Source organism: Alosa sapidissima, chromosome 22 (assembly GCF_018492685.1).
Source record: "Alosa sapidissima isolate fAloSap1 chromosome 22, fAloSap1.pri, whole genome shotgun sequence".
In the NCBI taxonomy this organism is placed as follows: domain Eukaryota; kingdom Metazoa; phylum Chordata; class Actinopteri; order Clupeiformes; family Clupeidae; genus Alosa; species Alosa sapidissima.
The window spans coordinates 14,812,451-14,825,698 of NC_055978.1; the positions used below are offsets into that span (position 1 = coordinate 14,812,451).

The 13,248-nt window shown below is 45.3% G+C and overlaps 1 protein-coding gene across 1 annotated transcript in view; it reads left to right on the forward strand.

Annotated features, from left to right (window-relative positions):
* nav3 (neuron navigator 3) overlaps positions 1-13,248 on the forward strand; it is a 165,656-nt gene that overhangs the window by 129,363 nt on the left and 23,045 nt on the right. Inside the window, 10 exon segments of the mRNA XM_042078849.1 lie at positions 779-1,538; positions 2,948-3,385; positions 3,836-3,877; positions 7,047-7,204; positions 7,552-7,740; positions 8,175-8,227; positions 9,717-9,737; positions 10,635-10,658; positions 11,408-11,431; positions 11,669-11,746. Coding sequence (XP_041934783.1) covers positions 779-1,538; positions 2,948-3,385; positions 3,836-3,877; positions 7,047-7,204; positions 7,552-7,740; positions 8,175-8,227; positions 9,717-9,737; positions 10,635-10,658; positions 11,408-11,431; positions 11,669-11,746 — 1,787 coding nt within the window.

Consider the following 13,248-nt stretch of genomic DNA (forward strand, 5'->3'; position numbering starts at 1 on the left):
ACGAACAAATCCACTCGCCTCACCCGTCCAGCTATGCCGCCTGGATGAGCTGTGTGTGTGTGTGTGTGTGTGTGTGTGTGTGTGTGTGTGTGTGTGTGTGTGTGTGTGTGTGTGTGTGTGTGTGTGTCCATCCACCTATGGCGTCTGGAGCTCTTCTCCTCTTTGTTGTTTAGTATTTGGTGCTGTTCTGAACCTCCTCACAGTATCCACAGCATCCAAATGCATCCAGTTTGTGAAGCTTCGACTACAACAAGGCCTTAAACTTCTGGGTAGCTGTATGTGTCACTGCTCAGGGTCCAACAGAACCTTAAACTTCTGGGTAGATGTGTGTGTGTAGATGTGTGTATGTAGGCTATACTGCTCAGGGTTCATTGAGTACATCAGGTTTCGGAATAGTTTTTCGGTGCACTCAGCGAAAGTGGAAGTGTGTGTGTGTGTGTGTGTGTGTGTGTGTGTGTGTGTGTACTTGGCTAGAATTCGCTGTGCCTCCTGATTCAGCTGAGCTGGTGGCAGAGCAGTAAGCGTCGGCTGATTTGGCCCTGCTGCTGCAGCTGGCCCTGCTGGAGATGATGAATAGATGAGTCAAATTATTTGCAAATAAATAAGCGGCGAGGCGCGCCTCACCTCTGCTCGATAAAGCCTGAATAATTCAGAGCCGCGGTTGGAGGGGAGGTGAGGTCCCTGCGCGCAGTGCTGCTACTGAGCTTCTGTGCTACTGTAACTGTTTTGTTGCCAGTTTTGTGTTTAGTAAAGGGAGGCGATGTTGTTCTATCGACAGGCAAAACCGACGACGCCAAGGCTTCGGAGAAGGGCAAGGCTTCGTCCAAGAGCGCGAGCATCGAGCGCTCGCCATCTGATGCGGGCAAGAGCAGCGGCGACGAGGGAGGCAAGAAGCCACCCTCGGGCATCGGACGCCCGCCCACCACGGGCTCCTTCGGGTACAAGAAGATACCCGGCGCCTCGGGCACCCTCATCACAGCCAGCGGGGCCACCCTGACCAGTGGCTCGTCCACGCTGGGCAAGGTGCCCAAATCGTCGGCCATAGGCAAGGGAGCGGGCATCGGCGGCGGTGGAGGCGGACGCAAGACGAGCCTGGACGGCTCGCAGCATCAGGACGACGGCGTGCTGCTGGGCTGCAGCAGCTCCAAGGTGCCCCTGCAGTACCGCTCGCTTCCGCGGCCGGCCAAGTCGTCCAGCGGGGCCGGTGGCGGCGGGGTAGTGGCCGCGCGCGGGAGTGGACATCGCTCCAGCTCCAGCAGCATCGACTCCAACGTCAGCGGCAAGTCAGCCGCCGCGGGGGCCACCGGCAACGGCACCGTCCCCGGGGCCAAGCGACGCGACGGCGCCAGCAAAGTGGGCTCAGGCCGCTCCAGCCCGGTCACTGTCAACCAGACAGACAAGGAGAAGGTGGCCGTCTCCGACCAGGAGGGCGGAGCTCTCTGCACCTCGCCCAAGTCCAGCCCCACCTCCGGCGGCCAGTCGGGACTCCGCCAGCCCGGCTCCAAGTACCCCGACATCGCTTCTCCCACCTTCCGCCGGTAAGGCTCCCATGATCCTCTCTTTTACATTCCCCTCCAGCCGCTTCGCAATGTCTGTATGTGTGTGTGTGTGTGTGTGTGTGTGTGTGTGTGTGTGTGTGTGTGTGTGTCATTACTCTCTCTGTTTCATTACCGTGTCATAAAGATAGAGAGAACCTTATCTGTGAGGGAGTTTGAGCCTCTTGAAGCTGCTGGCAGTGGGATGGGTGGTGGTGGGTTGGGGTGCGGGTGCGGGGGGATGAAATATGCCTGTTTGCCACAGACTATTGTCTCCCTTGATGCAGCGGGCGAGCCACATAGATCTGAAAGTTCCTCTCATCCATCACAGCCCCTTTTCAGGTATTCATCTCCCCCCACAAATCTCCATAACTCGCCGCACAAACTCCCACCATCTCATCAGCAAGTCCCAGATAAAAGGATGTATAAAGTGACCATAAGATACCCACTTAATCATGCTTTAGTGCAGGGACGATCTATCACGGGTGGCTCTCTCTTTCTCTCTCCACCACAGTCAAAGATGAGATCGCCATCTAGTGACCAATAGGTGTAGTGGCAGGCAGTGGCTCTCAGATGAGTTGTGCACACTGCCGCAGCAGCACACGCAAGACAGCCATTTACCATTCAGATCAGGAGGTGCTGTGAACCACAATGCGCTGATTGTGGCTGACGGGGGGCCAACGCCATTTCTTGCACAAATCTGTGTGTTCTTGTGTGTGTGTGTGTGTGTGTGTGTGTGTGTGTGTGTGTGTGTGTGTGTGTGTGCGTGTGTGTTTGTGTTTAAATTTGCATCAGTCAGACCATGCTGTTGAGTAGTGGGGAGGAGATGGGGGGGTATGGCCACTGCATAGTGATATCATTCAATTATCTCATTTGAGCTCTGGATGCAGTGGCCGTCATATACTGCAGTTTTCCCTTATGTGGAAAAATGGCAGTGCTGAACAGATGTTCTGACTTTGTGGTTGGATTTGAGATGCAAGGGAATAATATATGTCTACATATATATGTCTGTAGATACCTACAGGTACTACATATCACTGCCTGACATCAGTGTAGAGATATTACTGTAGAGTGGAGATGAACTTAACTTAGACGTTTTAAGGGATGTGCTGACTGCTCTCTAAGTACCGGATGCAATGCATGTATTAAACATTTGCTATGTGTGAATGTAATCTTAGATATTAATAGCTCTGTGCACAGTTACCACACTCCTGTCTTCCATTCCACTAATATGAATAAATACATTTATAAATGCATTCATGGATAATTTATACAGTATAATTGTATTTTGGAGGAAAAATCCCATGGTTAATTTATCATGTTGCTTAAGTTAAAAAGCATATTTCTTTTCAGCAGCTTGCTTCAGGTACTGTATATGAACTGGCCTCTTCCCCTTTTTTGTCCATGACCAGATTGTTTGGTGCCAAAGCCAGCAGTAAGCCTAGCTCACCTGGCACCCCTGACTCGGGCAAGTGCCTGTCGGCTCTGAGCAGCCCGCACGGCACGCTTGCACGACAGACCAGCCTGGACTCGCCCTCCTCGGGCACGGGCAGCCTGGGCAGCGCCGGCGGGCAGAGTGGCGGCAGCAGCCCGCTGTATGGCAAGGTGCCCGAGCTGGGCACGGACTCTCCGGCGTCTAGCCCGGCGTCGGGGCTGTCGCTGCCGTCCAACGCGCGGCCGTGGCCCACCGCCACCCTCAGCAGCTCGTCGGCGGGCAGCAAGGACACGCTGAGCTGCCAGAGCATGACCAGCCTGCACACCAGCTCCGAGTCCATCGACCTGCCACTGGGCCACCACCACGGGCCCAAGGTCACGCGCACGGGCAGCGTCAAGTCCACTCTGTCCGAAGGGTGAGTCTGCCCACTGGCAGGGGAGAGGCAGGATGTATAGGCTAGGTGTGGCGTCAGGGATTTAATAGCACTAAATGTATGCTCTATAACTAAGTGAGCTAACCAATTATCTACCAATGTCTTATAGAAATATTTGTTTTCGTGTTTTATTTTCTCCCAAGATGTATGGGATTATTAAGGACCTTAATAGTTGTTCAGGCTGTTGTTAACACCATATGTTTGTGTCTTGTTTTAATAGTTCAATTAGCTATGTCTAACTTAAAAGTTTTTTTGGTTTTAATGTTTTTATAGGTATTTTTATGACATTTAACATAGTTGATTAATGACTCAACAATAAGCTAACCAAACACAAAGAGGTTAACCAAGTACTAGGAGTTTAACATTAAATATCTAATGCAATAACTGTTTTGAATGTAGTATAATTGTATGTATTGTTTTCTGTTTTAACAGCATGCCCCTTGACAGAAACACTCTTCCCAAAAAGGGATTAAGGTACTAATACACCATTGCAATATCTTCTCAACAAAGATTTCATTACTTTTTTGACAGAGACTTTTACATCCATGGCCTCTCCAATAATGCCATACTCTCACAGACTCCTCATGATCACAACCTCATGACCCCTCATGTAGTTAGGAACCTGAAATCACATTAGCCAATTCCTGGATATTTATTTTAAAGCTAGTCCGCTTTTAAGTAGTCTTTTGAAACTCAAATCAGATGTTTTACAGGAGAAAAATTGGAAATATTCATGAGGCAAACGTAGCATAGCTGACATTCACAGAGCCGCACGGTCACAGAATCTTCTACCTGTCTTTCAGAATAACTCCTATATTGGTAAACGCCTCGTCATCTGAGTGTCTTTTCATAGGTTATTTCTCAGGGTGCCTGTGGGTGAGTGTCAGGGTTCCTACGCAGTATGGAAAACCTGGAAAAGTATGGAATTTGATTTTAGTAATTTCCAGGTCTGGATAAGTATGGAAAAAAGAAACAAGGGTATGGAGAAATTGTTTCCAGACTATTGCATTTGCAGTACTAATCACTTCACTCAGGTCATAATGAACCATTCCTACTGTTGTGTAGTGTAACTGTCAGTCCCCATCATCAACATACAACTATGATACAACTAAAAATGACCCAGCTAAATGGACGAATATTAAGTGTCATTTTTTAATTCACTTCGGTTGTCCATACCTTTGTTTTCACCGAGTTATCCCAAACCAGAAGTGGCCGCAATGTCGAGAATATGGTCAGAAAAATCTACCGAGGAGTTTTGAAATTTGAGTATGGAAAAAGTATGGAATTTTGAAATGGAAAATGTGTAGGAACCCTGGAGTGTGTTTTCTGTTTGCCCACGTGCTGTCAGAGGCCAAATCCCCTCTATGACGAACAGCGCGCATAGATAACAAGCCCAACGGCAGCTTCCATTATGCCGATAATGAGAAATTCTACTCCAGTAGCTCCGCGGCTCTGATGAAACCCAGGACCGATAAAAAGACCCTCTGTCTTCCACAGTAACTAGTGAGAGTGTCAAGAATAGCTCCGCCACAGTCATTCAGGCCAGAGATGCTCATTCTCTCATTTGTAATCTTTGTGTCATTTCCCCCCACACACATACAGTACCGGTACTCTCTCTCTCTCTCTCTTTCTCTCTCTCTCTCTCTCTCTCTCTCTCTCTCTCTCTCTCTCTCTCTCTCTCACACACACACACACACACACACACACACACACACACACACACACACACACACACAGACATGTCTTAAAATAGTGTCCATTTTATCCTCCACCCAAACCTTCACTCTCTCTCTCTCTCTCTCTCTCTGGCTCCATCTATCTCTTTCTAATGGCCAGCTCTGTGTCCAGACCATGTCACCCCAAAAGGTCACGCAGGAGTTCATAACGGAATCTAGAGGAAGGAGAGGAGAGGTCACAGTCTCATTGGGATGAATAATGTGTTGTCATCTCTGCTGTCCGACTTGTCTCTATCCGTTATAGAGGTCCTTCTAAAGGTCACTATACCTCAAACTGGAGAGAGAAACTTTCTAGGTAGAAGAAAGGAATGCAGAATGCAAAAGCATACTGTCTTCTCCCAGTTGATATAAAATAAACTGTCAGCGAAACTTCTTTCAGAGTGCCTTTAGCCAGTTCTTGTTACTGTGCTATGAAAAGCCTTATTCATCTTTGAATGTGTATCTAGAGCTGTGCATTGTCGTATCTTGCCACGGGCCAGTTTCTGACATTGAAGAAATACAAAGGCCTACTCACAGTGACAACTAGGCGTGCCCAGGTCGCAGTTGGACTCAAAGTTAAGTGAGAGTGTCAGCTTGTCAGCTAGAACGCGGTGACAGCATGGGGGATGAATTTAGAAAAGGAACTCTGAGGTTATTTAAGATATTATAGAACTTGTACTTGCCTATCGCATACATCTTAAGGTAAGCAAGTAAAGATGAGAGTAAGAAACTAAAAGCGTGCTTTAAGTGACATGAGCTTTGCACACTTTTTGTGATGCCCAAGCTGTTTGCTAATTTGCGCAAAATTGCACCCTTACACAAGTGTGTATAGGGAGCTGTCAGACATTCAAATCATCCATTTGTCTTTTCAAAGGGCATGTAGGAGGAAGTTGCTTTGAGTGCCTCTTCTTGCCAGCGTCCCTTTTTATCCAGAATCCAGGGCTCAATAGTCACCAATAATAGTGTTGGCTATCCTGAGCACCAACCCTTACAAAGAGCAATCAGTGTCCAACAATCATGTCAGGGGGGTTTATGTGGGGAAAAAAAGACATTTGATGAAAAGAATCAACAGCAAAGCATCTGTCAGTCATTATGTTGTGTGGAGACAGAAGGTAGAGTTTTGGTAGGACCAGCTGTTTGAAAACAGAATCAAAGTGAACTGAGGTCTCCTCTGACAGGTCGTGATGTTCCCCTCAATCTTCCTCCTGCCTCAGAACTCTGCATGGAAGGGGAAAAAAATAAAAAGGAAATGAGCATGAACTCAATTATCGTCTTTAGGGGATTAAACGGAGTGGGTTTTTTGAACGTCCCTTGATAAGACTGGCCCCCCTGCTGGAGCCATTAGCCAGGCAAAGGAAAACTCTGTCTGTGTCTGTGTTTGAGCAGACAGTGTGTCTCCTCACCCACTGGGTCTCGCATGTTGCCAGTGATGTGTTCAGACTGGATAGGATAGCTAGACCTAAGTGACAGAACTTTCACTAAACCCCAGAAGCCCCTGTCTCTCTGTTGCCCTTTTGGAAAAGGGAGACTGTGCCTACTGCCCACCCGACCTTCCTCTGAACCCTAGTCTAGGGGAATAGCAAGTTCCCTTTTCATAGTAGCAAAGACATTGCTGGAGGAAATCCAAGTTGTCAAACATATTGAACATCTTGAATGCAGTCTTTTGTTGTACATCCCTTTAGTATAGACATACTTCAACAACACAGCACATTGTATTCAGGAATCCAATAAAAACTTATCAAGAGCTAACGCTCGAGAGTGCGGTTCTCAACTATGTTTTCAAAGCACATTGTATTGACATGAACGACTACAGTACTACAGTAGCATTTTAACGATACCGAGGCCACAAAGAGCATGATCAACATTTGTGATGGCTTTGTAACGTCTTCCTGTTTAATTGATCCCTCCAATTTCGTCCTTTGGCGCAGGTATCCGCCCTCCTCCAGGCAGACGTCCAATGAGGAGGGGAAGGAGTGGCTACGCTCCCACTCTACTGGAGGGCTGCAGGACACAGGCAGCCAATCACCTCTTTCTCCACCGGATGCCTCCTGCAACAATGCTGGCAAATACCACTATTCAAACCTGCGTGAGTGTATGCATATCATAAATCAACACAGAAATAGGCTATTACGAACCCTTAGTTGAATTTTAAGTTAAATTATGCAGTGTCCTCTGTGTATATGCTTCTGTCTATGTAATGTATAACTCCCTTAAACTTTTTAATTGTACAGTCAGTGTCCTTGGGTGACTTGAAAGGCGCTTGTAAATAAAATGTATTATTATTATTATTTTATTCAAGACACCACCATAATAAAAGATGTATAGCACAACTTACTTCTACCATTACATTTATTTGAAAGTAAGCATGTCTCCCATCAGATACTTATGACCCCCCCCTCCCCATCTCCCTGTCTTTGTGTGTGTTTATTTCAGTGAGCCCTACCAGTATGTCCCAGTACAACCTCCCTGGACCCAGTATGAGCCGGTCCAATAGCATCCCCACGCAGGACTCGTTTGACCTGTACGTGGAAGGCCACACGCTGGGGGGCAGCGCTACGTCTCTGGAGGACAGACCCAGGGGCATCAGTCGCTCCGGATCCTTCCGTGACAGCACCGACGAAGGTGATTCTGCTCTTCACACACAAGAAGATGCAGGCAGCACTGAAAAGACAGCGAAAACTTCTCTTATATCTGTACCAAGTATGGATTTGTACCAACAATCACAATGAATCAAGTGCAAGGTTTAAAAAAGCTTTGTAGGATTGTAGTGATCCAAATGCACAACACAGCACATGCCCTGATTCTGACTGTTTCTATATTGAGTAGTATTCAACTTTAAAGGTGATGACAAAGTGTGGACTGTGAGTATATCAAACAGCTTTATAGTTGCTAGTTTACCAGTGATTTTCCCTGCTTGGGGAAATCTATGATGTGTGGTTCACAGGAGACCCTGCATATCTTAACCCCTGTATGGGCTAGTTCAGAAACACAAATGCTTGGTTTAAAGATTGATTTTGACATGTTGTGTTCCTGTTGTCCCTTCTCTCTCCCCGTAGTCCATGGCTCTTCACTGTCCCTGGTGTCTAGCACCTCTTCGCTCTACTCAGCGGTAAGCAGCACTCCTCCTTGCTCTTCCTTCCCAATCTGTGTCTGCACACAGCAATAGGGCAAAACCCACGTCAGACATGCACTCAGCTGGGACTGGCAACATTAACAGGCATAGAAACTTTTGACTGACAGGTGTCATTGTTCGAGGCTTGTGATTAAGAGATAAATCCTGCGTAGCTGAGAGAGTTTTGCAAAAGGGCTGCAGTCTGACAGCAGCTTTTCTTGGCCTCCTATTCTCTTGTAGAGAGGCCAATCTGAGATTTCAATTTCCACTCTCAGCTCCGTCTGCCTGCTCGGTGGGAAGTACATACAGAGGCTTGAGATTGGTGAGGGGGGGGGGGGGTCTGTTGGCCCTTTAGTGGTAAAGAAAAGACTCTAGGCATCCGGCTGAATGAGTTGTCAAGTCAGGTTTATGGGTTTGTGGCGTCGGATGGGGAAAAGGGGATGCAATCAATTTCAGGATTTTGCTTCTGCTTGAAGAACTTCTCAGACAGGTCTATGAGGATTAGATTTTCAATTCAGATCCAATATAAGCTTTGGCATTGTTTTTCTCCCTGTTATAGAGGACTGTGTAAGTCATTGCTGTTGCTAGCACAAATGTCAGTCCTAATTGCTTTCACAGTTAGATTTTCTATTGTCTGATTTAATGTTTTACTGATTTAAAGCAACACCAAAGAGTTTTTTGTACCTTAAAATAATGTTTCCAAAATCGTTTCAGTGGTTCATCAACTCGTAACAGGGTGAACGGCACTCTCTGCCTTCGCTTCGCGGCCCTCTATTGGCTATAACCGCACTATGTAAGTTTGCCGGTTTGGGTAGCGGATCTGTAGTTCGATGGAATGAGACATGAGAAACTACAAATTTGACTTGCATCTGATGTCGCAATACATCGTACTTTCATAAAATCATGCAACATATTCTACCTTGTGTGTGGACATTGTTATTTGCAAAGCTGGTGCTGGATAAACAAATAGTGCGTGCGACAGAGGAAAAGTTCTTTGGTGTTGCTTTAAAACTTCTTTGTGCGATGTATTAAGTTTGACAAAAATTCTGGATATTATTTCTCTTGTCCTTTTCTGTTGGCCCTTTTATCATTTCATCTCATCTTTGGCATTATCAACCAAAACTGCACAACTTCTTTTAATTAATACCATTTAATTTAAACTGTTGAAAACAATTATTTTTTAACAGTATTTATGTTTACTATTTTGCTATCCTGTTCAGAGGGTTGAGATCAGTGTCTCATATTCTGCCACTGCAACACAGGGTATGATTAATAAAACTCCATAGCTATCCCATAGTGCAACTCAGTTGATATGATTTTTGACAAAAGGCCATAGATGATGGACAATGAAAATGATTGGCTTACAAAAAAAACATTGCATTGTTTTAACCATGTTATAGTTTAAAATAGAATGGAGTGGCACTCCAATGTGGCAATGCTGTATGTGACTTTGCCACTACTTGAACACCCATTTTCTTGCTTCCAGGTGCTATCTTTTCTGGACAAGGTAAAGCCTGTGCGGTCTACCATGAGCTCCACGCACACATCAGTGTTTGTATTGCCCCTTTACACACTGAATCCAATATACAGGCAGAACATGGAACGCTAGTAAACACTATTTGATCGATTGTGATGAAATGTTAATCATCTGGCCACCTGTTTGGTTGGTGGGTAATATAATTGTCACACTATGAAACTGTACAATGTATTGATTATTTGATTTACTTTTCATACATGAAATCTCATGGTAGATTTGAATTCCAATTATACTAATACGTGTATACACGTATATTGAAGACACAGAATAAATGTGTGTCATAATTTAAAAATGTAAGACATTGACACCATGATGATATACACAGATATATCCATAGAATGATCTGCAGATATGCTTCCACTCGTGATGTATCTCTGAGTAGCTATCCTCAGTTTTAGTACCATTTTTATCTCCTAATGTGCCTCAGGTAACCACATCATCCTCCATCAAATCAACTTTTTGTACCCTTCAGTGCCTACCATACATACATTATGTAACATGTTCAAGAATATATGCACAATTGTCAATCAAATCTAGTGCTTTGCATTGCCTAATGTTAGTTCACTGTCGACATCTATGGCCTTGTGGGGTACTTCTGTCTGTTTTATCAACCCCAGGATTTCTTCTGTCAGTCACAGAAATCAGAGCTCATGAGGTGTTGTACATAAATTATGAAAGTGCAGAGAATGAATAGGCATGATGTTCAGTGAGTGCATATTCCTTATTTGACTGCTAGACTCGGTCCTGATGGCCATAAACTGAGATATGTGGGGTGCATAAAACGCCCATGAGAATGTAATGATCTCCATATCCACGGTCGTTTTGCTGTCTGTTTAATGGCCGCTGTGTTTTCCTTTCCTTCCACAGACGGAGGAGAAGGCCCATTCAGAGGTGAGATGCCTCCCTTGTTTATGAGAGCCTCGAATGCGCTGTCGTGATTCTTTATGCTCCACAATAGAGAACCGATCAAGCCGCTCAAGCAGTGATGTCTCCACTCCATGTCCAAAATCAGCTTGTTTTCTTTGAAGTTTATAGTATTACATCATGCGCACCAATAGCCATATATTTCTTTTTATCTTAAATAAAAAATACCCCAAATAGCTTCTTTTGAACTTTTTTTTTTGATAGTTGGCCCTTTCAAGTCTCGCATTCACTATCCCTCACCACTCATACCCTTTAAAGGCATCTTCAAATGAACATGGTCAAATAATAATGTACCATGGTTATCGCTAAACATGGCATCTGGGAAACTACCACATTATACTCACATAACAGTCATCATTTAAAAACTATCTGGTTTTGGTCTGGACTTCTATAATGATATTTCTGTCACTTTCTTTCTTATGTGATGCCTCTTTCTTTCACGTCATGCTTTGCCAAACCAGTATACTGTGTACACCTCTTTTGCTTTACCTTACACATGGTTATAGTCAAGGTCATTTAGCAGATGCTTTTGTCCAAAGGGCATGCTTTGGATTGCATAGTCATACTAACAGCCTGGTAGATGCTGCTAACGCAAATGCGAATGAGTGATAGGCTGTCATGCATCTGTTTTTAACCATAACAACCGTATGTCCATCATATCCGCCTTACGGGGCAGGAAGCCTAGAGTTAATTGTTCTCTTCTCTTTTCAATCAAGGGTCAAACTGTCCAAAATACCACGGTAATTTACCTTTATTTACTTCCATGCTGCCCCTTTTTGCAGTAGACACCAATATTTTGTTGATTTTTTTTTTTGTTATAAAGGCCCCCAAGTGTTTTTCACTTGCTGTAAAGGGCCATGTTTGTTTTACAAGCGGGGTAATAGTAGTTGTGAAGTAGGGTATTGGTTGGCTTTTAGTGTTTGGTTTGGGTGAAACAGTCTTATAATCACAATTCGTTTGTGTGTTTCTCTGAACAGCAAATTCGTAAACTGCGTCGGGAACTGGATGCCTCCCAAGAAAAGGTTGCGGCTCTGACTTCCCAGCTTTCGGCCAATGTAAGTGATCTATCTTATCAATTTACAAAAACTGCAGCTATTGAATGATGTATTGATTGATCTGACCCCTCTGTCGCAGACAATTTTTGACAAACAGTGTGTTTTTGGCTGGTATCTCCGAATACAGTTCCTGACATAAATGAATAAACAAACCCAAGGTTGCCAGGCGTGATGTTCTTTTTTGTAATCAGCGTCTTTTAACTCTGCAAGACATTCTATAATTCCAATTCAATCCGACTGCTCCTCTAAGACTCTCCCCTATGTGTGTCCACGCGGAGATAAAAAAAACCCAGACATTTTTTAAGTCTTACTCGCCCATTTTTATGAAGGCGGGAGCATCTGAAACGGGAGCTTGTTTATCAGAAGGCGTCCTCGGAGAGAATGGCTCACCCAGCAGGTGGCGGTTTCTCCGAAGCAGCCTCATTCATGTGCTCGGGAGGAGCCCGTGGCGGATAGGCGAGAGTTAGCGTAGCGAGAGCCTGGATGAACCAAGCCAGGGGTTTAGGGAGGGTCGGTGGGATTGGATGGGGAGTGGACGGGGTGGGGGGATAGAGGGTGGGGTGCCCAGACAACCGGCCCAGACGTAGTTTTGTATTTCTCTCACTCCTTTTTATTTTTTTCCTTTTTTGCGGGGGGGGGGGGGGGGGGGTGTTCTCTTGTCTCTCAGTTTGATAGGGGTGTGTGTGAAGTGTGTGATCAAGCATGAGACACGAGGAGCACGCCTTTCCACCTCATGATGATGGAGTGACAGTGGAGAGTAGAGGAGAGAAGAAGGGGGGGGGAAGTGAGGGGAGTGGTGGAGTCGTGAGGGTGAACTGTGATGCCGATGCTGCTCTCGCCGTGGAGAAACTTTTCAAAGGAGAAAAGCAGTGCAGTTATGACAGGCACTTTTGAGACATTTCTTAGGGGGGTTTACCAAAAAAAGAGAACTTTCTTCGTGAATTGTGCATGAGGCTGTCTGGTACTTTCTAGTGCATGACTCTTTCTATGAAGCACATATTTCAGTTGAATGCCTCACCTTGAATTGGTAAACACAGATAAGCTTCTTCAGTCGCATTAAATAGAGGAATTCATTCAATAAACCTTAAGACTAAAGGTCTTGTCAGGACATGTTGGTTTGAAAATACCTAACGGAGAATCGAAAAGGCTTAAGCTCATGCCCCCATTATTCTATGTCATATGACCTTCGAGATAACAAGGCGGACAAGCATTAGCTTGAGTACAGCTCAGTAAGCCAGCACAGACAGATGCCTCCTTTTTGAACAACCGATGTAGCAATGAATCAAAAACTGTTTGTTAATTGCTAAAAAGGTCAGTGTCAGGCATTTAACTTCACACGTAGCCAGTCGGATTAGGCTAATGAGAAGTCCATCTTAGTGCCAGTGAGTGTGTGTGTGTGTGTGTGTGTGTGTGTGTGTGTGTGTGTGTGTGTGTGTGTGTGTGTGTATGTGTGTGTGTGTTTGTTCAATTCGGAAGTTCATTAACGGAACACTGCACAGAGA